Raw genomic sequence first — 27,349 nt, forward strand, 5'->3', positions numbered from 1 at the left:
TTTAATCCTGTCTATGCAACACATTCCATACACCTAATAACCCAGTGGTCATTGGGGAATGGGTAAAGCAGTGCCATTCCACTGTTGTTTCCAAATGTATGTCATCCCCCCTTGAAGGCAAGAAGAGAGACAAAGGCAGGAAATCCATCTGTGAATCCTGGGAAAGCACAAGTCCTGAAGTTATATGAAAAGCATGAGTGATACAACTGACTAGGCATGTTCAGGATGCAGCCAGTCAGGGATGATTGTGTTCTGTGCTCTGCAGTACAGAGGATTCTGCATGTGGGCTAGAATATGCTGGAGATTTTAAAACTCTTAGTAGAGAATATCTGAAATATTTCAACATTTAGTAATGACATATGTCTAAATAAACTCTTAGGCCATATCCTTAGCAGCTCATTGCAGGTTTCATTTCATTGAAATGCCCCACAGACAGCAACATGTTGAAGTACTGTGTATGTGTCTAAAATATCTCTTATTTTAAAAATTAAAAAATTAAAAAAATATGTCTTGGCAAGTCATCACATGACTAAAACTAGCACTGGGAGAGAGAGAGAGAGAGAGAGAGAGAGAGAGAGAGAGAGAGAGAGAGAGAGAGAGAGAGAAGAGAGAGAGAGAGTAAGAATCAGGGGTTCTAGGTTATCCTTGTTTGTATGGTGGGTTTGAGGTCAACCTTGGCCAAAAGAGACATTGATTCAAAAGATCATTAATTAAAAATAATTTTAAGTTCATTTGTATATTTTATTTTTATTTAGTTAAAAAATTCTCCCTCTACTGATGGACACATAATAATGACACCAAGCATATAAGCACAAAAATATTCACATTTGACCACCAACTCAAAAGTTTAAGTAGTTTGGAAGTTATCAGTGAAAGGTGATCATCATTTATATATCACAGGTAAAAGTATCAATTGTACTTTTTTACTGAACAAGAAAAGAATTGTGCAGTCTATCAGAGAAAAAACACTTGCCCATCCTTAGAATAGTTCAAAAATTTAGTTAAGGCTGAAAAGAAGCAGTCTTAAAGCCACTGTGTACCTTTCAGAAGTAGACTCTGGTGATGATGAAGGTTACTGATAGCTGTAACTTTGTTTTCATTTTTATTTCTCTTATGAAAATTTTATTACTTAAAACAATTTTTAAATTTAAATATATTTTGATCATATTCTTTCTCTCCCACAATTTCTTCCAAGTTTTCTCCTCCTCCTTACCCACACAACCTTAAATTCTTTCTGAAAAAAACAAACAAAATCCAAATAAAACAAAATTCCCCCTGAAAGAAAACAAAATAAAACAATAACCAAAAAGAAAAAAAAACCCACTGAACTGCAACCAAACAAAAGCATACACACTCATAAAACAAAACCAAAACCAAAACCAAAACAAAAGAAAAACAAAAACAAAACAAAACTTGGATTCTATTACATATTGGTCAACTACTCCTTCACATGAAGACTTTCCTGCGGTGGTTGATATATCCAGTGCCATTTCATTAGACAATGGATTTTCCCTTTCCCAGCAGGTATAAATGACAGTTTAGTTGTTAACCTTTACCCTAGTGGCTACATTTTCATGCATTCATTTTTTTAAAAAAGTATAACAACATAAAGTACAATCTGATGAAATAATATTATTCCTTCAAAGTTGGACAAGACAAACCAACAGAAAGAAAACAGCACAAGAGAAGGCACAAGCAGAGACCCACATGTTTGAACATCCAGGAAGACCACAAAATCACTAAACTCTAGACCCTAACACATAAGCAGAGGATTGATGCAGACTGGTGTGGTACTGTGCATATTGCTCCAGTCTGTGGGCTCATATGAGCTTTTCTTACGTTGATGTGGATGGTCATGTTTTCTTAGTGTCCTCCCTTTTCTCTGTCTCTAACACACTTTCTTCTCCTTCTGAAGAGTTATCTGAGCTCTAAAGTGAGAGATTTGGTGGAGACATACCATTAGGGCTGATTGTTCAAAAGTATCTCAATCTCTGTGTATTCTCCATCTGTGGATCTCTGTATTTCTTCTCAGCTGCTTTGGGAGAAAATTTCTCTGATGATGACTGTACAAGGTGCTAATCTGAGTAGAGCAGAATATCATCTGGAATCATTTTTCACTAATTTTTCAGACCAGTATTATTTGGTTTTACCCTACGTCCCTAGGCTATCTAGTCTCTGGTCAAAAAGCAGTGTCAGCTATGTGTTCCATTTCATAGAGTAGGCCTTAAGTAAAATCTGTTATTGGTTGGTTACTCTTGTGAGTTTTGTGGCATTGTTTTAGTGTATCTTGCAGGTAGGACTATGTAATTGGAAGTTTCCTGTCCCAACCACCTGGTCCCAAATAACCAACTCAGAGGCTGAATGTGAACTATAAATGCTTAGCTGATAGCTCAGGCTTGTTACTAGCTAATTCTTACCTTTAGATTACCCATTTCTCTTAATCTATGTATTGTCAGGTGTCTCATGGCTTTACATGTCCTCTAACATGTCTTTCTTCCTGATCAGCTGGTTGGCATCTCTCCTGAATCTGTTCTTTCTTCCCATCCTTCTCAATTTGATTTTACAGACTAACTTCCTGTCCAGCTATCAGCCAGTCAGCATTTTATTAACCAATATGAGTAATACATATTCATAGTGTAGAAAGGATTGTGACAGATAAATTTTTCCATTTTGTCTAATTAAAAAGGAAGGTTTTATCCTTAATATAGTAAATCTCTGAACAACTAAAACAGTTATTACGTAAGAATTACAGTAACAGTATCTGATCCATTTATATTTGCAAAAGTGGAGAAAATACTTAATTATCTACCTTATCTTGGTTTGTCTAAATTTTGTATCTAATTTATTTTCTATTATAACTAAGGAAAACTATAACTATAACTATTTAATCTTCAGCTCCATCAAAGACTCCAGAAGGGTGAAAAGTTACCTAATGGCAGGGACATCAGTTTGCCTGGACAGTCACCCAAAGTTCATCTGTAACACTGGGGCATCCAACTCTGGCCTACAGGCCAAGCATATCTGACAGACTTTCCTGTTAAACAGAGAATATTGAAGGACTGTCCTACACTATCTTGGCAAAGTCCAGCAGTTACCTTTCTTGCATCCTGCTGGTCCAGTTTAGAAAGTAACTGTCAGTAATTGAGGCAAGGGCAATTACTTTACCTCTGTTGCTAGCTTTTGCCATAATGAAAACCAACTCCATATGGAATTTCTTTGATGCCCGTCATCCTCTCTGAAGTAGTTGGTGATGCCAGGAGCAGACATATCTCACTGTCAAGAAAAGTCTATATTCTTAAAACATTTCAAATGCTGTATTCTGTAGGTCTTTGAAGTGTTTGAAGATTGCCTATCTATCTGAAATATACCTATGTATACCTAGAAGACCTCACTAACACCTCTATACGTTTGCTATTATAGATGACTATTAATCTGTGTTTCTTAACTATATATTACATTTTAAAATTAGCTGCATAACCATAATACCAGAGACAAGAGTAGAAATATACACACTATAACAAAATTGACTTTAAATTTGTATCAATAAACCAAAATCCATATCAATGTAAAATACATAAGATTAGTACTTTGTTTTTGGATTAAAGTAGATTTAATAGTCTACCATTTTTCCTATCATTTCTATATCCTCCTTTTTCTTTTCTTTTTTTTTAAAAATTTTTTATTTTTATTTTGCAACCCAATTCAGTTCTACATATCAGCCACGGATTCCCTTGTTCTCCCCCCTCCAGCCCCCCTTACCTTTCCCCCAGCCCACCCTCCATTCCCACCTCCTCCAGGGCAAAGCCTCCCCCGAGGACTGAGATAAACCTGGTAGACTCAGTCCAGGTAGGTCCAGTCCCCTCCTCCCAGGCCGAGCCAAGTGATCCTGTATAGGGCCCAGGTTTCAAACAGCCAACTCATGCAATGAGCACAGGACCCGGTCGCACTGCCTGGATGCCTCCCAAACAGATCAAGCCAATCAACCGTCTCACCCATTCAGAGGGCCTGATCCAGCGGTGACCCCTCAGCCATTGGTTCATAGTTCATGTGTTTCCATTCGTTTGGCTTTTTGTCCCTGTGCTTTATCCAACCTTGTTCTCAACAATTCTCGCTCATATAAACCCTCCTCATTCTCGCTAATTGGACTCCCAGAGATCCACCCAGGGCCTAGTCATGGATCTCTGCATCCAGATCCCTCAGTAGTTGGATGGGGTTTCTAGCACGACAATTAGGGTGTTTGGCCATCCCATCACCAGAGTAGGTCAGTTCGGGCTGTCTCTCGACCATTGCCAGCAGTCTGTTGTGGGTGTATCTTTGTGGATTTCTGTGGGCCTCTCTAGCACTTTGCTTCTTCCTATTCTCATGTGGTCTTCATTTACCATGGTCTCCTATTCCTTGTTCTCCCTCTCTGTTGTTGATCCAGCTGGGATCTCCCACTCCCCCAAGCTCTCCTTCCCTCGACCCTCATCCTTCATTACCCCCACTCATGTCCAGGCTGTTCATGTTGATCTCTTCCATTTTTCTGTCATTGGGTGATCCCCGTGTCTTTCTTAGGGTCCTGTTTTCCAGGTAGCCTCCCTGGTGATGTGAGTAGCAGTGCAGTCATCCTTGTTCCACATATAGTATCCTCCTTTGAGTGAGTACATACCATGTTTGTCTTTCTGAGTCTGGGTTACCTCACTCAGGATGATTTTTTCTAGATCCATCCATTTGTCTGCAAACCTCATGATGTCATTGTTTTTCTCTGCTGAGTAGTATTCCATTGTGTATATGTACCACATTTTGTTTATCCATTCTTCAGTTGAAGGGCATCTAGGTTGTTTCCATGTTCTGACTATTACAAACAATGCTGATATGAACATAGCTGAACAAGTGCTCTTGTGGTGTGGTTGAGCATTCCTTGGGTGTTGAGCACCACTTGCCCAAGAGTGGTATAGCTGGATCTTGGGGGAGATGGATTCCCAATTTTTCTAAGAAAGCGCCATATTGATTTCCAAATGGCTGTACAAGCTTGCATTCCCACCAGCAGTGGAGGAGAGTTGCCCTTGCTCCACATCCTCTCCAGCACAAGGTGTCTTCAGTGTTTTTGATCTTAGCCATTCTGACAGGCATAAGGTGGTATCTCAGAGTTGTTTTGATTTGCATTTCCCTGATGATTAGGAATGTTGAGCAATTCCTTAAATGTCTTTCAGCCATTTGAGTTTCCTCTGTTGAGAATTCTCTGTTTAGTTCTATAGCCCATTTCTTAATTGGACTGTTGGGCATTTTGCTGTCTAATTTCTTGAGTTCCTTATATATTCTGGATATCAGTCCTCTGTCAGATGAGGGGTTGGTGAAAATCTTTTCCCATTCTGTAGGCTGTCACTTTGCCTTGTTGACCATATCTTTTGCTCTACAAAAGCTTCCCAGTTTAAAGAGGTCCCATTGATTGATTGTTTCTCTCAGTGTCTGTGCTACTGGTGTTCTATTTAGGAAGTGATCATTTATGCCAATGTGTTCAAGACTACTTCCTACTTACTCTTCTAGCAGGTTCAGAGTAGCTGGATTTATGTTGAGGTCCTTGATCCACTTGGACTTAAGTTTTGTGCACGGTGATAGATATGGATCTATTTGCAGCCTTCTACATGTTGATATCCAGTTTTGCCAGCACCATTTGTTGAAGATGCTTTCTTTTTTCCATTGTGCACTTTTGGCTTCTTTGTCAAAAATTATATGTTCATAGGTGTGCGGATTAATGTCAGGGTCTTCAATTGGATTCCGTTGGTCCACATGTCAATTTTTATGCCAGTACCAAGCTGTTTTTCTTACTGTAGCTCTATAGTAGAGCTTGAAGTCAGGGATCATGATGCTTCCAGAGGTTGTGTTATTATACAGGATTCTTTTGGCTATCCTGGGTTTTTTGTTTTTCCATATGAAGTTGAGTATTATTCTTTCCAGGTCTGTGAAGAATTGTGTTGGTATTTGATGGGGATTGCATTGAATCTGTAGATTGCTTTTGGTAAGATTGCCATTTTTACTATGTTAGTCCTGCCTATCCATGAGCATGGGAGATCTTTCCATTTCCTGACATCTTCTTCAATTTCTTTTTTCAGGGACTTAAAGTTCTTGTCATATAGGTCCTTCACTTGCTTGGTTAGTGTTACCTCAAGGTATTTTATGTCATTTGTGGCTGTTGTAAAGGGTGATGTATCTCTGATTTCCTTCTCAGCTTCTTTGTCTGTTGTATATAGGAGGGCTACTGATTTTTTGAGTTGATCTTGTATCCTGCTATGTTGCTGAAGGTGTTTATAAGCTGTATCAGTTCCTTGGTGGAATCTTTGGGGTTGCTCAAGTATACTCTCATGTCATCTGCAAATAGGGAAAGCTTGACTTCTTCCTTTCCAATTTGTATCCCCTTAATCTCCTTATGTTGTCTTATTGCTCTGGTTAGAACTTCAAGTACTATATTGAATAAGTATGGGGAGAGCGGACAGCCTTGCCTCGTTCCTGATTTTAGTGGAATTGCTTTGAGTTTCTCTCCATTTAATTTAATGTTGGCTGTTGGCTTGCTGTAAATTGCCTGTATTATGTTTAGGTATGTTCCCTGTATTCCTGATCACTCCAAGACCTTTATCATGAAGGGGTGTTGGATTTTGTCAAATGCCTTTTCTGCATCTAGTGAGATGATCATGTGGTTTTTTTCTTTGAGTTTGTTTATATGGTGTATTACATTGACGGACTTTTGTATGTTGAACCACCCTTGCATCCCTGGAATGAAGCCTACTTGATCATGGTGGATAATTGTTTTGATGTGTTCTTGGAGTCTGTTTGCCAGTATTTTATTGAGTATTTTTGCATCAATGTTCATGAGGGAGATCGGTCTGTAGTTCTCTTTCTTTGTTGTGTCCTTGTTTGGTTTAGGAATCAGGGTAATTTTAGCCTCATAGAAGGAGTTTGGTAATGTTCCTTCTGTTTCTATTGTGTGGAACAATTTAGAGAGTATTGGTATTAACTCTTCTTTGAAGATCTGGTAGAATTCTGCACTGAAACCATCTGGTCCTGTGCTTTTTTTTGGTTGGGAGACTTTTAATGACTCTTTCTATTTCATTAGGGGTTATTGGACTATTTAAATAGTTTATCTGGTCTTGATTTAACTTAGGTATGTGGTACCTATCCAGAAAGTTATTCATTTCTTTTAGGTTTTCCAGTTTTGTGGAGTAGAGGTTTTTGAAGTATGACCTGATGATTCTCTGGATTTCCTCAATGTCTGTTGTTATGTCCCCCTTTTCATTTCTGATTTTGTTGATTTGGATGCTCTCTCTCTGTCCTTTGGTTATTTTGGATAAGGGCTTGTCTATCTTGTTGATTTTCTCAAAGAACCAACTCTTTGTTTCATTAATTTTTTGTATTGTTCTCTTTGTTTCTATTTTATTGATTTCAGCTCTCACTTTGATAATTTCCTGGTGTCTATTTTTCCTGGGAGACTTTGCTTCTTCTTGTTCTAGAGCTTTCAGGTGTGCTGTTAAGTCACTAGTGTGAGATTTCTCCAAGCTATTTATGTGGGCATTTAGTGCTATGAATTTCCCTCTTAGTACTGCTTTCATAGTGTCCCATAGGTTCGGATATGTGGTGTCTTCATTTTCATTAATCTCTAGGAAGTCTTTAATTTCTTTCTTTATTTCTTCCTTAACCCATTGGTGATTCAGTTGAGTATTATTCAGTTTCCATGAGATTGTAGATTTTCTGTAGTTTTTGTTGTTGTTGAAATCCAACTTTAGACCATGGTGGTCTGATAGAACACAGGAGGTTATTCCAATTGCTTTGTATGTGTTGGGATTTATTTTGTGGCCAAGTATGTGGTTGATTTTAGAGAAGGTTCCATGGTTTGCTGAGAAGAAGGTATATTCTTTTTTGTTAGGATGGAATGTTCTGTAGATATCGATTAAGTCCATTTGAGTCATGACATCAGTTTAGTCTTTTATTTCTCTGTTAAGTTTCGATTTGGGAGATCTCTCCAGTGGTGAAAGTGGGGTGTTGAGGTCTCCCACTATTAATGTGTGGGGTTTTATATGTGATTTAAGGTTTAGTAATGTTTCTTTTACATATGTGGGTGCCCTTGTGTTTGGAGCATAAATGTTCAGAATTGAGACTTCATCTTGGTGGATCTTTCCTGTGATGAGTATGTAATGCCCTTCTTGATCTCTTTTGATTGATTTTAGTTTGAAGTCTATTTTGCTGGATATCAGGATGGCTACACCCACTTGTTTCTTAAGACTGTTTGATTGGAAAGTCTTTTCCCAGCCTTTTATTTTTAGGTAGTGTCTATCTTTGAATTTGAGATGTGTTTCTTGTATGCAGCAGAAAGATGGGTCCTGCTTTCGTATCCATTCTGTAAGCCTATGTCTTTTTATAGGTGAATTAAGTCCATTGATATTGAGGGATATTAATGACCAGTGATTGTTCATTCCTTTTATTTTTTGGTGGTGATGTGTGTGTACTTCTGTTCATTGGGGTTTACCGTTGTGGCTTTATCTATTGCCTGTGTTTTCGAGGGTGTATCTGACTTCCTTAGGTTGGAATTTTCCTTCTAGTGCTTTCTGTAGAGCTGGGTTTGTGGATAAGTATTGTTTAAATCTGGATTTGTCATGGAATGTCTTGTTCGCTCCATCTATGGTGATTGAAACTTTTGTTGGGTATATTAGTCTAGGCTGGCATCCATGGTCTCTTAGTGTCTGCATTACATCTGTCCAGGTCCTTCTGGCTTTCAAAGTCTCCATTGAGAAATCGGGTGTTATTCTGATGGGTTTGCCTTTATAAGTCACTTAGCCTTTTTCCTTTGCTGCTCTTAATATTCTTTCTTTATTCTGTACGTTTAGTTGTTTAATTATTATGTGGCGAGGGGACTTTTTTTGGGGGTGTCTAGTCTGTTTGGTGTTCTATAGGCTTCTTGTATCTTCATAGGCATTTCCTTCTTTAAGTTGGGAAAGTTTTCTTCTACAATCTTGTTGAATATATTTTCTGTGCCCTTGAGTTGGTATTCTTCTCCTTCTTCTACCCCTATTATTTATAGGTTTGGTCTTTTCATGGTGTCCCAAATTTCTTGGACATTTTGGTTCATGACTTTGTTGGCTTTAGTGTTTTCTTTGACTGATGAATCTATTTCTTCTACTCTATCTTCAACACCAGAGATCCTCTCTTCCATCTTTTGCATTCTGTAGGTTATACTTGCATCTGAAGTTCCAGATCATTTACTCAGATTTTCTATTTCCAGCATTCCCTGTGTTTGTGTCTTCTTCATTTTTTCTATTTCCCTTTTCAGGTCTTGGACTGTTTCCTTCATTTGTTTCATTGCTTTTTCTTGATTTTCTTTCAGTACTTTATTGTTTTCTTCCAGGACTTTATTGATTTCTTCTAATTTGTTTGCCCTTTCCTCTAGTTGTTTACAGCATTCTTCCCATTTTTTTTTGTTTTTTTCCTCTACACAAGCCTCTAGCTTCCTCATGATGTCATTCATAAAGCTGTTTTCTTCTGCTTCTTCCAATTTCTGATGTTCAGGTCTAGGTGTTGGAGGAGGGCTAGGTCCTGGTGATGCTGTATTGCTATTCATTTTGTTGTATGTGTTTCTGCCTTGATGTCTGCCCATCTCCTTGTGGTTCGTTCTTGGCCTTATCTGCACACTTGGTTCAGATAAAGCTGACAGATTCAGGAAGTCTCTCTCTCTTGTCCAGATGGGAGCTCTCTTGTCCAAATGGGAACTCCGGGGCAGGATGAGAGCTCTTGTCCAGAATGGAAGTCCAGGGCAGGATGGGAGCTCTTCTCTCTCTCTCTCTCTCCCTCTCCCTCCCTCTCTCTCTCTCTCTCTCTCTCTCTCTCTCTCTCTCTCTCTCCTCCAGAAGGGAGGTCCTCGGCAAGATGGGAGCTGGGGGCCAGCCTCTAAGTCTGAGGAAGAGGCTGGGGGCTAGGGTGGATGGGCTTGGGGGCAGGGCATGGAGATTGCAGGGTCTGTCGGGGGTCTTGGAGAAAGGGATCCTTCCCGGTGGGGCTAGAAGGGAACCTGCCCGGTTGCCAGAACCTGGGGCCAAGTTGGGCAGGTCTTCCCCGGAGTGGCTGGTGCCCAGCGATGGGGTCCTGGCCGAGCTAGGGCACTCACCTGTGCTTCAGAAGGGAAGTCTGGGGCAGGATGGGAACTGGGGGCCGACCTCTAAGTCTCAGGAAGTGGCTGGGGTCTTGGGCGGATGGGCATGGGGGCAGGGTGTGGAGATTGCAGGGTCTCCCGGGGGTCTGGAGAAGGGGATCCTTTCCGGTGGGGCTAGAAGGGAACCTGCCCAGTGGCCAGAACCTGGGGCCAAGTTGGGCAGGTCTTCCCCAGAGTGGCTGGTGCCCAGGGATGGTGTCCAAGACGAGCTAGGGCACTCACTTGTGCTCCAGAAGGGAAGTCTGGGGCAGGATGGGAGCTGGGGGCCGGCCTCTCTATCCTCCTTTTTCTTTTCCGAACAAGATTCCTGAATCTAATCTCACTGTTTAGCATTTTTTTCTGACCATTATATATAACAACTTGTAGCCAACCCTCCAAATAATGACAATCATAATGTGTTTTTGGGAATGTGGGTGTAGTTCTCTAGACTATTTCTGGTTGATTTTGTGTCCTGGTAATGTTTTGGGGATCCTGCGAAAATTTAGTATTATGGTCAAGTCCTGACTGAAGTATTCTGTGAGGCTGGATCATCTCAGCCAGCAGCCTTGAAGTTGTTCTGTTGCAGAACTCAGAGGGAACTGCAACAGAGGCACTCTCAAATTTTGCATCAGTTGGGTAATCCTTTTCCACTAGAGATTTTTCAGACGGTCTTTCTCATTCAAACCTGATTTTTCTTAACTCCAAATGAATCCAGAGCCTCTCATTTCCTGTGGAATAAAAGCAGAATCTCTTTCCCAAAGTAACATATCTTTTGACTTAAATTTTGATGTCAAGATATTTTCAAAATATATAGTTTGATTTAATCTAGCAGCTTTCATATCAAATGTTTCTTTGCAGTTCTCACTTGTTGATAAGTATACAAAAAATTTAAAGACAACATAATAACATACAGTATCTAGACTCTCTGTGTGTTTTCCATATTTATGTGGCTTATTATTTAAGGAATTTACTTTATTTTAAAACTATATATATATATATATATATATATATATATATATATATTTTTGTTTTTCGAGACAGGGTTTCTATGTGTAGCTTTGCGCCTTTCCTGGAACTCACTTGGTAGCCCAGGCTGGCCTCGAACTCACAGAGATCCTCCTGCCTCTGCCTCCCGAGGGCTGGGATTAAAGGCGCGCGCCACCACTGCCCGGCTAAAACTATATTTTTTAATCTAGGACCATATATATTCTTTTTTTCTCTCTCCCAAGCCAATGCATATTAGACACACTGTGACCTGTTTAGAAGATCTTTTTAAAAAATCTGTCCTTACTGCACATCAGTAACCTTTTCTGTGTGCATGAACCAAAAAATTGCTATGTAACTTAGATCACAGAATTCTGGTGCTTGTTCATCCCCTTTGGTTTCCTGAGAGTCTAGTCTCACGGCAGAGGCATGTTTACCACCAGCTTTGGGAACCATGTTTACTTTCTGATCTCTGGGAAGTTTCTAGGTTCATGCTGCCATAGAGTAGCATGCTGCCAGCTGCTCACAAGCCCCATATAAATGTTTGGTAGTGGGGTCTCTTAAAAGAGCCACCGTCCATGTTTGCTGCTAGCACTAAGCCTGAAAGCTACCTCATAAAGGAGCCATGCATGTGCTCACTGCCAGCAAACAGCCCAGTGGAGAAAAAGTCACTATCAAGAAGTCATGCTTGACTACATTCTTGTGTGTCTAGGATCCTCTCCTGGAGAGCTGCAATCTCTGGCTCAGTGTTACCAGCTCTCTCTTGCTCAGTCCACTATGGGACGCCCCAGCAAGGTTCTTCTGTTCAGCTCCCCCCTTGCTCAATCCTCTACAGGATGTCCCAGCAAGGTTCTTCTGTGTACCAGTGAATGAAGGTCTTTACCCAAAACTCTTTTGAGAAAGAGATTTATTTGGGAAGGAGGAGTTCAGGAGAGTAGCCTCCTCTACCAGGGTGGAGAGAATGGTGTACAATTGACCGGGCAGGCCGGTTTATATAGGATGTCCAGGGGGCGGAGTCAACTGTGATTTTTTTCTGCCCAGGATTGGCCAGTTTTGTGGGCAAGGGGCAGAGATGGCCCTGATATCAGGGCCAAACTGTATTGCTTTCACTGGCCTTATTGGATTTTTGACACCACCTCTAAGGCCAGGGCACATTTCTTTCACTGAATCTGATTCTAGGGGCCAAGAGTGTTATTTTGGTACTAGTTTCAGAGTCAGAACATATTTCCTGGGTTCTGGGTTTGGGGATAAAGTGTTCATTTCTCTGGCTCAGGTCCCAAACACAGGCTGTGTTTCTTTCCCTGGTCCTGGGCCATAGGGCCAGGATTCTGCTGTCCTGCTCTGTGATTGGTTGGTTTCACAAGTCAGTTGGACAGGGGCAGAGATGGCTCTGATCTGAGCTAAACTGTGTTTGTCTCACTGGCCTTGTCTGAGCCATTCTTCCCTAATTCTTGGCTCCAGGGTCATGGTGGGTTGCTTTAGCCAGCCCCTTTTCCCTACACTCCTCAGCTATTGGTCCACAGTTCATGTGTTTTCACTAGTTTGGCTGGCCATCTCTGTATGTCTCCCCATCGTGATCTTGATGTCCCTTGCTCATAGAATCTCTTTTCTCTCTCATCAGTTGGACTCCTGGAGCTTGGCCTGGCTGCTGGCCATGGATATCTGCATCTGCTTCCATCAGTCACTGGATGAAGGCTCTGTGATGACAGTTAGGGTAATCACCCATCTGATCACCAGAGTAGGCCAGTTCAGGTACCCTATCAATTATGCCAGTAGTCTAAGGTGGGGTCATCCTTGTGGATTACTGGGAACTTCCCAAGCACCCTGTTTCTCCCTATTCCCATGATGTCTTCATATATCATGGTATCTCTTTCATTGCTCTCCCACTCTGTCCCTGTTCCAGCTCGAACCCTCTGTTCCCCTATGTTCTCACCTCACATCTGTTGCCCTCCATTACCCGCCTCAGCTCTAGTTTGCTCATCTATTTCTTCTTCACTTGGTGATCCATGCATCCCTCCTAGGCTACTCCCTGCTAGCTAGCCTCCCTGAAGTTGTAGGTTGCAGTCAGGTTATCCTTTGCTTTACATCTAGTATCTACTTATGAGTGAGTACACACCCTCTTTGTCCTTCTGAGTCTGGGTTACCTTGCTCAGGATGATATTTTCTAGTTCCATCCATTTGCCTGCAAACCTCATGATGTCATTGGTTTTTAGTGCTGAGTAGTACTCCATTGTGTATATGTGCCACATTTTCTTTATCCATTCTTTGGTTGAAGGCCATCAGGGTTGTTTCCAGGTTCTGGCTATTATGAATAATGCTGCTATGAACATAGTTGAACATGTGTCCTTGTGGTATGATTGAACATTCCTTGGGTATATGTCCAAGAGTGGTATAACTGGGTCTTGAGGAAGATCGAGTCCCAATTTTCTGAGAAAATGACATACTGATTTCCAGAGTGGCTGTACAAGTTTGCACTCCCACCAACAGTGGAGTAGTGTTCTTTTTGCTCCAATCCTCTCCAACATAAGCTGTCATCAATGTTTTTGATCTTAGCCATTGTGATGGGTATAAGATGATATTTCATAGTCGTTTTGATTTGCATTTCCCTGATGAGTAAGAATGTTGAGAAATTCTTTTAATGTCTTTCAGCCATTTGAGATTCTTCTTTTGAGAATTCTCTGTTTAGCACTGTAGTCCATTTTCTAATTGGATTGTTTTGTATTTTAGTGTCTAGTTTCCTGAGTTCTTTACATATTTTGGAGATCAGCTGTCTGTCAGATGTGGGAGATCTTTTACCACTTGGTAGGCTGTCATTTTGTCTTATTGACTATGTACTTTAACCTACAAAAGCTTCTCAGTTTCAAAAGGTCCCATTTATTATTTGTTGCTCTCAGTGTCTGTGCTACTGGTGTTCTATTTAGGAAGTGGTTTCCTGTGCAGTCAAGACTACTTCCTACTTTCTCTTCTATCAAGTTCAGTGTAACTAGATTTTATATTGAGGTCTTTGATCCACTTGGACTTGAGTTTTGTGCATGGCAAAAGATATGGATGTATTTGCATTGTTCTACATTTTGACATCCAGTTATGCCAGCACCATTTGTTGAAGACACCGTCTTTTCTCCATTGTACAGTTTTGGCTTCTTTGTCAAAAATCAGGTGTTCATAGGTGTGTGGATTAATGTCAGGGTCTTCAATTTGATTCCATTGGTCCACATGTCAGTTTTTATGCCAGTACCAAGCTGTTTTTCTTACTGTAGCTCTATAGTAGAGCTTGAAGTCAGGGATCGTGATGCCTCCAGAGGTTGTTTTATTGTACAAGATTCTTTTGGCTATCCTGGGTTTTCTGATTTTCTATATGAAGTTGAGTATTGTTCTTTCCAAATCTATGAAGGATTGTGCAGGAATTTTGATGGGGATTGCATTGAATCTGTAGATTGCTTTTGGTAAGATTGTCATTTTTACTATGTTAATCTTACCTATCCATGAGCATGGGAGATCTTTCCATTTTCTGATATCTTCTTCATTTTTATTCTTCAGAGACTTAAAGTTCTTATCATACAGGTCCTTCCCTTTTGTAGTTAGAGTTACCCCAAAATATTTTATATTATTTGTGACTATTGAAAACGGTGATGTTTCTTTGATTTCTTTCTCAGCTCCTTTATCATTTGTACATAGGAAGGTTACTGATTTTTTTTTGAGTTAACTTTGTACCCTGCCACATTACTGAAGGAGTTTATCAGCTGTAGGAGTTCTCTGGTACAATTTTTGGGGTCACTTATGTATTCTATCATATTGTATTCAAATATTGAAAGTTTGACTTCTCCATTTCCAATTTCTATCCCTTTCATCTCCTTTTGTTGTCTTACTGCTCTTACTAAAACTTCAAGTATTATATTGAATAAATATTGGGAGAATGGACAGCCTTGTCTTTTTCCTGATTTTAGTGGACTCACTTTGAGTCCATTTTTGGTGCTTTGATGTTGCCTGTTGGCTTGCTGTAAATTGCCTTTATTATGTTTAGGTATGTTCCTTGTATTCCTGATCTCTCTAGAACCTTTATCATGAAGGGCTGATGGATTTTGTGCCAGGCGTTTTCAGCATCTAATGAGATGATCATGTGGTTTTTTTCCAGTTTGTTTCCATGGTATATCACATTGACAGATTTTCATATGTTGCATCTCTGGGATGAAACCTACTTGGTTGTGGTGGATAAATTTTTTGATGTGTTCTTAGATTTGGTTTGCCAGTATTTTATTGAATATTTTTGCATCAATGTTCATGAGGGATATTGGTCTGTAATTTTCTTTCTTTGTTGCATCTTTGTGTGGTTCAGGTATCAGGTAACTGTATCCTCATAAAAAGAATTTGGTAATGTTCCTTCTGTTTCTATTGTGTGGAACAATTCAGAGAGTATTGGTATTAGCTCTTCTTTGAAAATCTGATAGAATTCTGCTCTGAAACCATCTGGTCCTGGGCTTTTTTTTTTTTTTTTTTTGGTTAGGAGACTTTTAATGATTGTTTCTATTTCCTTAGGGGTTATTGGTCTATTTAAATTATTTATCTGGTCCTGATTTAACTTTGGTATGTGCTACCTATCCAGAAAATTGCCCATTTCTTTCAGGTGGAGTACAGATTTTTGAAGTATGACCTGATGATTCCTCATTGTCTGTTGTGATATCTCCCTTTTCATTTCTGATTTTGTTGATTTGGATACTTTTTCTCTGCCTTTTGGTTAATTTGGATAAGGGCTTGTCTATCTTGTTGATTTTCTCAAGGAACCAACTCTTTGTTTTATTGGTTCTTTGTAGTGTTCTCTTTGTTTTTATTTTATTGATTTTAGCCCTCAATTTGATTATTTCCTGTTGTTGATTCCTCCTGGGTGAGTTTGCTTCTTCTTGTTCTAGAGCTTTCAGGTGTGCTGTTAAGTCACTAGTGTGAAATTTCTCCATCTTCTTTGTGTGGGTTTTTAGTGCTATGAATTTTCCTCTTTGCTCTGCTTTCAAAGTGTCCCATAAGTTTGGGTATGTTGTACTTTCACTTTCATTGAATTCTAGGAAATCTTTAATTTCTCTCTCTCTCTCTCTCTCTCTCTCTCTCTCTCTCTCTCTCTCTCTCTTTCTTTCTTTCTTTTTTTTTGGTTTTTCGAGACAGGGTTTCTCTGTGTAGCTTTGCGCCTTTCCTGGAACCCTCTCTGTAGCCCAGGCTGGCCTCGAACTCCCAGAGATCCACCTGCCTCTGCCTCCTGAGTGCTGCGATTAAAGGCGTGCACCACTACCACCCAGCTCTTTCTTTATTTCTTCCTTGACCCAGTGGTGATTCTTTTGGGCATTGTTCAGTTTCCATGAGATTGTAGGCTTTCCGTAAATGTTGTTGAATTCTAACTTTAAGCCATCGTGGTCCGATAAAATACAGGAGGTTATTTCAATGTTTTTGTATCTGTTGAGATTTGCTTTGTGGCCGAGCATATGGTCAATTTTAGAGAAGGTTCCATGGGGTCCTGAGAATAAGGTATATTCTTTTGTGTTAAGGTGGAATGTTCTGTAGATATCTATTAAGTTCATTTTAGTCATAACTTCTGTTGGGTCCCTTATTTCTCTGTTAAGTTTCAGTCTGGCAGATCTATCCATTGGTGAGAGTGGGGTGTTGAAATTTCCCACTACTAGTGTGTGAGATTTGATGTGTAATTCAAGCCTTATTAATGTTTCTTTTACAAATGTGGGTGCCCTTTTATTTGGGGCATAAATGTTCAGAATTGAGACTTCATCTTGTTGGATTTTCCCTGTGATAAATATGTAATGTCCTTCCTGACCTCTTTCGATTGATTTTAGTTTGAAGACTATTTTATTAGATCTTAGAATAGCTATTCCATCTTGCTTCTTAAGTCCATTTGATTGGAAAGTCTTTCCCCAGACTTTTCCTCTGAGGTAATGTCTGTCTTTAAAGTTGAGGCGTGTTTTTTGTTTGCAGCAGAAAGATGGATCCTGTTTTCATATCCATTCTATTAGCCTATGTCTTCTTATAGGCGAATTAAGACTATTGATATTAATGGATATTAATGACCAGTGATTGTTAATTCCTGTTATTTTTTGTGGGTAGTGTTGTGTGTTTCTCTTCTTTGGTATTTGTTGGTGTGGGATTATCTATTGCCTGTGTTTTCATGGGTGTGTCTAACTTCCTTAGGATGGATTTTTCCTTCTAGTGCTTTCTGTAGGGCTGGATTTGTGGATAGGTATTTATCAAAGAATATTTTGTTTACTCCATGTATGGTGATTGAGAGTTTTGCTGGATATAATAGTCTAGGTTGACATCCATGGTCTCTTAGTGTCTGCATAACGTCTGTCCCAGATCTTCTGGCTTTCAGAGTCTCCACTGAGAAGTAAGGTGGTATTTTGATGGGTCTACCTCTATATTTTACTTGGCCTTTTTCCATTGCAGCTCTTAATATTTTTTCTTTATTCTGTATTTTTAGTGGTTTGATTATTATGTGATGAGGGTTCTTTTTTTTTTTTTTTGACCCAGTCTATTTGGTGTTCTGTAAGATTCTTGTATCTTCATAGGCATTTCCTTCCTTAAGTTGTGAAAGTTTTTCTTCTATGATTTTGTTGAATATATTTTCTGTGCTTTTGAATTGATATTCTTCTCCTTCTTCTATCCCTATTATTCTTAGGTTCTGTCTTTTCATGGTGTCCCAAATTTCTTGGATATTTTGTGTTATGACTTTTTTGGCTTTAGTGTTTTCTTTGACAGATGAATCTATTTCTTCTATTGTATCTTCAACATCAGAGGTTCTCTCTTCCATCTCTTGCATTCTGTTGGTTATGCTTGCATCTGTAGTTCCTGTTTGTTTACTTGGATTTTCCATTTCCAGCCTTCCCTCACTTTGCATCTTCTTTATTGCCTCTATTTCAGGTTTCAAATCTTGGACTTTTTTGTTCACCTGTTTAATTGCTTTTTTTTTGCCTTTCTTTAAGGGATTTATTGATTTCTTCCAATTTTTTGTTTGTCTTTTCTTTGAATTCTTTAATGGAATTTTTCATTTCCTCTTTAAACGTGTAATTTAAAAATATTATAATTAATTTAATTTTACATATCAGTCATGGATTCCCCTGTCCTCCCTCCTCCCCCAACCCACCCCCCATTCCTACCTCCTCCAAGGCAATGACTCTCCTGGGGATTCAGCTCAGCCTGGTAGATTCAGTCCAGGCAGGTCCAGTCTCCTCCTCCCTTCACCCAGGCCGAGCAAAGTGTCTCAGCAGAGGCCCTAGGTTCCCAAAAGCCAGCTCATGCACTAGGGACAGGTTCTGGTCCTACTGCCTGGGGGGCCTCCTAAATAGTTCAAGCTAATTGACAGTCTCGCTTATCCAGAGGGCCTGATCCAGTTCCATGGGGGCTCCTCAGCTCTTGGTTCATAGTTCATGTATTTCCACTAGTTTGGCTATTTGTCCCTGTGCTTTTTCCAATCATGGTCTCCACAATTCTTGCTCATACAATCCCTTCTCTCTCTCGCTGATTGGACATCTGGAGCTCCACCTGGGGCCTGGCCATGGATCTCTGCATCTGCTTCCATCAGTCATTGGATGAGTGTTCTATCATGACAGTTAGGGTGTTTGGCCATCTGATCACCAGAGTAGGTCAGTTCGGGCTTTCTCTTGACCATTGCCAGTAGTCTATTGTGGAGGTATCTTTGGATTTCTGGGGACCCCTTTAGCACTTTGCTTCTTCTTATTCCCATGGGGTCTTCATTTATCATGGTATCTCTTTCCTTGTTCTCCCTTTCTGTTCTGATCCAGCTGGTTCTCCCGCTCCCCTAAGCTCTCTTTCCCCTGACCCTTGCCCTTCATCCCCCCCCACCATGTCCAGTTTGCTCATGTAGATCTCATCCATTTCTCTGTCATTGGGCGATCCCTGTGTCTTTCTTAGGGTCTTCTTTACTAGGTAGCCTCTCTGGAGTTGTGAGTAGCAGTCTAGTCATCTTAGGGTCATTTTTAAGGTCGATTTCTTCTGTTTCTTCTGCTTTGTGATGCTCAGGTCTTGCAGATGTAGCACCACTAGGTTCTGTTGGTGCCACATTTTTTTTATGTTGTTAAATGTATTTTTGCATTGGCATCTACCCATATCTTGCTTCACTCTGTGCAAGTTTTGTCTATGTCTGAGGGATCGTCTTTTGGTCCAATTGATACTCTTGGTCTAATGGGAGCTCTTGATCTAATCTGGGCTCTTGGTCCAATCTGTTCTGATGGATTCTGTGTCTCAGGGAGCAGATCTTAGTCCAGTGAGCACCAGTGGGCTCTGTCTCAGGGAACAGCTATTCCCAATTGTTGACAGAGTGGGACCTGCTTCCTGTTCCCAATTGGTGCATGGTGGGCTTATGTCTCTGTTTTTCACTGGTGTCACAGGGGTGTGTTTTCTTGGTGAGGGGCAGGGGAAGAGGCATCTGGATGGTCTCTAGGGCTCCAGTGGCTTGGGGGAGGGGCACAGAGTGTGCCTCAGTGGCTTAAGGGGTAGGGACCTAGTCTACCCAGTCTAAGATGGGGCCTTACCTGTTTCCAATTGGTCCAGGGTGGGCTTATGCCTCCAGTGGTCACTAGTGCCACAGGGGATGGTTGTCTTGGTGAGAGGGTGGGGCTCTAGGATCCTTTTTTTAAGGTTTGTCAGGTTTTATGGAGAAATTTTGGCCACACCTTGGAATACCATATGTAAAGGGACATTACCTGTCCCAACTGCCTAGTCCCAAAGAACCGACTTAGAGGCTGAATATGAATTATAAATGTTTAACTGATAGTTTACGCTTGTTATCAATTCAATCTTACATTTAAATTAACCCATTTCTATTAATCTATGTAATGCCATGTGGCTTGTGGCTCTACCTGTCTTCTAGCATGTCTTGCTTCCTGGGTAGCTGGCTGGCATCTCTCCTGACTCCACTCTCCTTCATCCTATCATTCTCAGTTTCTCTTTCCCATGTAACTTGCTGCCCAGATACTTGCCCGTCAGCTTTTTATTAACCAATGTGAGTAATACATATTCATAGTGTAGAAAAGGTTTGCTCCACAGCAAACACCATTGTAGATCAAAGGATTTGTGGCTGGCTTCATGTTTCCATTTCTTTTTTGATAGTGTGCAAAGTACATTCTTGTAACAAAGATGCTGGAAAGTAGGGATGAAAACTCGTTGTAGTCACCAGCCAAGCATCTCCACGTTCAGTGAGTTATGAAGGTGTTGTCTTCAGCAACAGTATTTTGTCATCAGTTTGTAAAGAGCAACCTATAGCCTGTGTTGTTAGGAGTTCCCATGAGATCTCTTTGGCCAACAACTCAATGAGGTGTAAACTAATCTCAGTAATAGAAAATTCCTTTGGTGACAAGAGATGGCCATTTGTGATACCATATGCCCCATTATTACGTTATATTGTTTAGATAGTCCTTGTATACACACACACACACACACACACACACACACACACAAACACACACACATATATGTAGATATATACATACATATATATCTATGTGTATTCATTCATATAAATAAAAAAGTTACTACTGTATTAGGTTGCATATGTTCCCTCAAATGTCCCTTAATTTTAGCTGTATCTCCTCATAGTCCCTCCTCCCAGTCTCTCTCCTTTCATCCTCCCCACTTGATCCTACCATTCCAGCACTTAACTATTCATCCATTACTTGCCCTCTATGTTTAGATTTTTTTTTATAATTTTTACATGCTGTAGGCACTTCCTTCCATGATTCAGCCTATTTGGTGTTCTGCATGCTTCTTTTACTCTGATAGACATCTCCTTCTTTAGGTTAGATAATTTTTTTGTATGATTTTGTTGAAAATATTTTCTGTGCCTTTGATCTGGGTTTTCATCTTCTTCCTCTATTCTTATTATTACACTTGTTCTTTTTGTACTTTCCCAGATATCCTGAATGTTTTGTGATGGGTATTTTTTAGATTTAACCTTTTCTTTGACAAAGGTATCCATTTCTTCTATTTTGTCTTCAATGCCTTAGATTTTCTCATCCATTTCTTGTATTGTACTCATGAAGCTCACATCTGAGGTTTCTGTTTGAGTTTCTAAGTTTTTCTTTTGCAGATTTCCTTCAATTTGAGTTTTCTTGATTGATTTTATTTCTACTGTCAGGTCTTGAATGGTTTATTCCTTTCCTTCCACTGTGTTTTCGTAGATTTCTTTATGATATTTACTCTTTTCCTCTTTAAGGAACTCTATCATCTTCATATATGCTAATTTAGTGTCAGTTTCTTATTCTGTATCTATGGTGGAATATTCAGGGCCTGTTGTAGTATGGTTACTGGGATCTAGTGAAAACATACTGTCCTGGATGTTATTGACTGTGCTTTTAGGTTGGCATCTAGGCATCTGGGATTGGGAAAATTGTAATTCTACATGCTGATATCTAGTCTTGTCTTTGTTGGGTTCATGCTTCCTTCCTTATTTTTTGTTGCTCTATCTGGTACATAGGAGTGTGGTGGCCGTGTGTTGCCAAGTAGGAAATTCTTCTGGGATCCTGATAAGTGTGGCCACTGGGGAATCTAGGTAAAATGTTTCCAGACATAGAAAGCTAAAACTTAGGAATGGGGATGGTCTAGGAGCGGGTCATAAGAAGGTCCACAGGAGGCAAGGGAGCAGAGTTTTCCACAGGAGCTGCTTAGTTAGTCACCTGAGAATGGGGACACTGAGTGAGGTCAGGCCACAGCAGAAGGTTCAATATAAAGCTGTGAATGAGACTGAGGAGTGGACTTGGAAGAATGGAGGAAGAGATGAAGATCTGCAGTTAGCCTATTTGCTTTCCTGGTAAGAGTGGCCTGCAGGTGCTTAGGGAGTGTCTTCTGGATTTCAGGATTTGCTAGGACAAAACAGTGAGTAGGGAGAATGAACTTTGGAACTTGAGACTTGTGTAATCCATATGAAACAAGAGCATTTGGTGAAGGGAGACTGTAGCAGGCGTTCTACACAGAGCTGAGAAAGAGACTAGGAGACTGGATTTGAACGAACAAATAGAGATGTGACGATCTGCATTTAGCCCAACTGCTTCCATGCCCAGCTTGGTCTTTGGGTTCCCAGGGAATGCTTGATGGAGTTGAGGTGTGTAACAAATCAATGCATTGTTGTTGGGATGTTAGGAGGGGTCTGGAAGATCCACTAGGGATGTGGGTGGCTGAGGCAGGTGTTCTGCTACAGAGCTGGGGGTAACCCTGGGGGATTGTACTTAAAGGAATGAGGGGGAGGTGAAGATCTGTAGTTGGCTTACCTCCACCCCAGCCAGAATGGTCTCTGGTTTCACAATGAGGGCCTGTTGGAGTTGGATGTTGGGATAGTACAATGAATTGCAGCACTAAGGTTAGAAGATCTGTGGAATCCACTCTAGGTGTGTGGGGGGGTTGCCACAGATTTTCTGTGGCACAACTGGGCATGAGACTGAGGAATTGGATCTGGAGGAGCACAGTGAAAGGTAAATGTCTACAATCAGCCTATCTGCTTCCCTGGCAGGAGTCAAAAAATAATTTTTAATGAAAAATATTAAGAAGCATCAAAAACAGGAAAATTGAATTATTTAAAAGGAATTTGATCTCTTAATGGTATCATGCAGGAACAGAAAGTTTCCATATAAGTAGCAATACAAAAGGCTCTTGTCTTCTGTAAAATCTTTTACTTTCTCATCAAAAAATTCAATATTCCCCAGGAAGCTTCCTTACTAAGATGTCTCTGTTGCATGGTAGTGCAGTTTCCTATGAGTTTTCTGTCCAACCATTCAACACATTTTTTTCTGTTATTACCATGGATTTTACCTTCCCATGAAATATTAACTGAATCTGTGATAAAATATGTAATAAAAGTTTTCAGACAATAATACCTTTAGGCTTCCAGAAAAAGAGCTGGAATTCAAAGCAAATCCAAGACTGTGCCTTCTTGTGACTATTTCATAGTATTAACCCAGTTGTGGCAGTGTACATTTGTAATTCCAGAATACAGGTATCTGAAAGAGGAAAACTGTGAATGTGATGCCCATCTGAGTTACAGCATGAGGTAAAACTTGAAACAAACTAATATCTCCCAGAAGTATCCCCAAGTAATAATTATTGAGATCAGTCTCATGAAAGTGTAAAACTGTATTATTCTCATTTACCCATAGGATATAGTATTACATGATGTAAACATTAACTTTTCTCAAATTCTTAGTACACATTGCCTTCTTTCCTGTGGATCATTGTCTAGAATTGTTCTTCCAAGTCTCTTTGAACATCACAGGGCAGGTTGGGTATGGTGGTGCACACCTTTAATGCCAGCACTTAGGTAGCAAAGGCATGTAGGTGGATCTCTGACCTCTTTGAGCTTGAGGTCAGTCTGGTCTCCAGAGCAACTTCCATCCCACCAGACAGGGCTCCATTGTCAGATCATCTCTCAAGAAAAAACATCCCAAGTATATTTAGTAGGTGGGTTGTCACACACATGTGGACACATCACTACAGAGATGGAAGCAGGAGGATCAGCCATTCAATGAATTTGTCCATTAGGAAGTAAGTTTGAGAACAGCATCAATTTTATGAGACCTTGTCTCTAATATTCTTTCCTCCCTAGAATAAATTCCAGCCTCTGTCTTTTAGGGCTATAGATCAGTCACATTTCAAGCCCACTCAATATACAAATGGTGTGGGACTCCCACCCTCTCAACATTCCCTGTACCTTTCCTAAACCCCTTTCAATGCTTTCTCATTTTATGTTGCCATTTCTTTCTTTATATCCCCTTTTAATCCTCCATCCATAGTTCCCATCTCTGCATCTGTTCTCTCAGAACTTTCTATTGATTACCTTCATTTTTGTTTCTTCTTCTTTTAGGACACAAAGAGCTCCATAAAGAAGATCTGTGACTTCCTAGGGAAGAAATTAGAGCCAGATGAGCTGGATATGGTCCTCAAGTACAGCTCCTTCCAAGTCATGAAAGATAATAACATGTCCAATTATAGTCTGGTCCCTGAAGATATCGCTTCTAATGATTTGGTTCTCTTGAGAAAAGGTGAAGAAATTTTTGAGCTTTAAATTATGTCAGAACATGTGGAGGGCTTGTTGTTCTAGTGAGACAGGTTTTATCTGTGTAGCTTTGCACCTTTCCTGGATCTCGCTCTGTAGACCAGGCTGGCCTTGAACTCACAAAGATTCGCCTGCCTCTGCCTCCCAAGTGCTGAGATTAAAGTCATGCACCACCACCACCCCGCTTGAAGAGCTACTCTTTACCTGGGAGACTCAATCATCTGGCTAGTTGGGATGAATCTGGTTTAAGCTTCAAGCAATAATTATCTACAAACAATTTTGGTCCTTATGATTCCATATTATATACTGCATGAACTACAGACTGGAGAGATGGTCATTTCCATTCATCCACTGTTTAGTTGACAGAACTTTCATAAAGACATTGTCACAATCAAGACATGAGAAAGGAAACGTCTTCTGACAAACTTCAAAGGTTTTGGACCTCATTTCTTCACAGTGGATGTTTTCTAAACAGAGTGCTTGAGCCATGAATCATTTTTTACTGGTGTTCTTAGAAGGCATTAGTCTGAGACATATAGGAAAGAAGACCTAGAGAGAAGCCCACTATCTGCAGGCCAATAAAAACCATAGGAGACTGGACAAGAAACTATTGTGAGAACTGCAACCTCTAGAACTATGAGGATGTTCCTTTCCAACAAGAGTTAAGCCACCAAGAATTAGGGTTATCTTGTCCCCTGACTCGCCAGACTTTTTTTTTTTTTGGTTTTTCGAGACAGGGTTTCTCCGTGTAGCTTTGCGCCTTTCCTGGAACTCACTTGGTAGCCCAGGCTGGCCTCGAACTCACAGAGATCCGCCTGGCTCTGCCTCCCGAGTGCTGAGATTAAAGGCGTGCGCCACCACCGCCCGGCGACATGCCAGACTTTGAGGAGATTTTTAGAAAGAACAAATGAAGAGAAATATAGGCTTAGAAGATGCACTTCTCCCATCTGGACTGATTCAATCCAAGTGGGCAGTGATATTGAATATACTGAGATTCTGTTAGCTCAGCGTCCAGTCTGGCTGATCAAGAGCCAGGTGTGCTGTGGGAAAATAATAAAGAAACTTGTTCTAATAATGAAGAAAATAACAAAGCTGAGAGTAGCAATGGATACCAATAGATTCCCATCTTAACAGATGACACTCTTATAGTCATATCAATTAATGGCATATTATTTGAATATGGTGTATCAATAATTACCATTTAATTCTGAACAGCATATATTTTCTTTAATAATACCACTGGGATTTAAAGTTAACTTATATGATACATAAGGAATACAAAGTAATAAGGAAAACCATGACTTCTACTGTTAGTATTTTTGGCTTAAAGTACACATCCATCACCATCATGCTGGGTAACATCTCAAGACTAATTTTCTCTCATCAGCAAAATGGAAACAAGGCCAGTACCTCCCTCACTCATTCATGAATGCTTTCAACAATTCCATACTGAATATGGTATATTTGTCTGATATGATTTGATGAATGAAGCCTTTGGTGATGAAAGAAACATTTTACTTTTTAAATATATTAGATACATGTTTCAGGCTTCTTTACAAAAAGGAAATTCATCAAAGTGTCACAGTTATGAAATAAAAGACTGCAAGGATGGGCCTGCAGAGTTCTACATGGAGGGAAGTTAGGAAGAGGTGGTCACAGTGGCATAAACTAGGAAATAAAAGAATAAGAAGTGAGTACATGGAAGACATCAGCACTCTAGAAAGAAGGGACACACAGTTCAATGAGAGCAGTTGCACAATTTGTCATCTCTAATGTCAAACCTAAAGACATATGAAATGGAGTGATGAGAACCAAAGTCTGGTAAAAAGATATGGGAAAATGATCATGGAGGTCTTGATGCATCACCAGACACCATGCTGATTGAAAACAGAAATCTTGGGATGTTCTCAGCTGGTATTATCTAGGTCTCCTGCACCTGATGAAAGCATCAAGATGATTGGCATGTAGCTCACAACATTGTGCATCTTCAGATCAAGGGGATCTGATGCCTCAAAGCTCTGCAGGCACCTGCATTCATGTGTACCTACACACATATAATTAAACTTAATTTTAAGAGATCTTTTAAAAGTTGCTTGCATGTTTTGCAGAACTTTTATAAGTAAACACTAAAATTTAGAAAGAAGAATTGAAACCTGTTTGGATAATTGAGATAAGAAACTCTGTTGGGTTGGACAGTGTGATGGAAGCAGGTGTAGTGGAAAGCAGGAATAATTTCAACATCTAAAGGGTAGAGCTAGTGTGGAAGCTCTTAGAGTGTGTAGCTGATATGATGAGATAGGAGAAGAGGGGACATTATCGCCACAGAGGTAGAGGACTGATGTAAATTATGTCAAGGGAATAAGATGTGTTCTCCAGGAAGTCAATGGTACTTCCACTTTATTAACTGTGTGGTCCTTGTCAAGCAGATGGTAAGAGCATGTGAAGGAAGGACTGAGATCAGTGTTGAGATCATCATTAACCCATCTATGTGTCTGCTTAACATTTTCCAGGCATGGCTGGGGACTGGAAGAAGCACTTTACAGTAGCCCAAGCTGAAGCCTTTGATAAAGTATTCCAGGAGAAAATGGCCGGTTTCCCTCCAGGGCTGTTTCCATGGGAATAAATTCTTAAAACTTAAAAAAATTGTGGAGAGTGGGGTTTATTTTCCTGTTTTTGTACAGAATAAATTCTGTTATTGAATTGCAGAGTTTTGTTTTTTTAGGTATTAAGTGATAGAAGTATTAGTAGTGGTAATAGTAGTGGAGGTAGTTGAAGTGTGAGTGTGAGTGTGTGTGTGTATGTGTGTGTGTGTGTGTGTGTGTGTGTGTGTGTGTGTGTGTGTGTGTCCATATTTCTGTGTACAGTTCCTTCGAGGTCAGAAGAGTGCATTGGTTTCCAAGCAGTTCCAGTTACATGTGCTGTAAGCCCCCTGCTTTGTGTCTTGGAACTGAACTCAGGTCCTCTACAAGGGTAGTACAGTGCTCTTGACCTCAGCGTCATCTCTCCAGCTCTGAATCTTGGAGAAATGAGTCAACAAATATTTCCTTTTTTTATTAGTGGTTTGTTATACATTATAAATTAACTCCAATATGCTTCATGGAATCTCAAATTAAAGCAATCCTTGTAACATTTTAAACATAAAACACTACAAGAAACTTTAAGTA

General features: G+C 40.1%; 1 protein-coding gene across 1 annotated transcript in view; it reads left to right on the forward strand.

The window, feature by feature from the left end:
- LOC131902563 (sulfotransferase 2A1-like) overlaps positions 1-26,829 on the forward strand; it is a 41,282-nt gene extending 14,453 nt beyond the window's left edge. Inside the window, exon 4 of the mRNA XM_059253587.1 lies at positions 26,696-26,829. Coding sequence (XP_059109570.1) covers positions 26,696-26,808 — 113 coding nt within the window. The 3' untranslated portion in view covers positions 26,809-26,829. The remainder of the gene's footprint in view (positions 1-26,695) is intronic.
- The last annotated feature ends 520 nt before the right edge of the window (positions 26,830-27,349 follow it).

The sequence above is a fragment of the Peromyscus eremicus genome, chromosome 1 (genome assembly GCF_949786415.1).
Source record: "Peromyscus eremicus chromosome 1, PerEre_H2_v1, whole genome shotgun sequence".
In the NCBI taxonomy this organism is placed as follows: Eukaryota; Metazoa; Chordata; class Mammalia; order Rodentia; family Cricetidae; genus Peromyscus; species Peromyscus eremicus.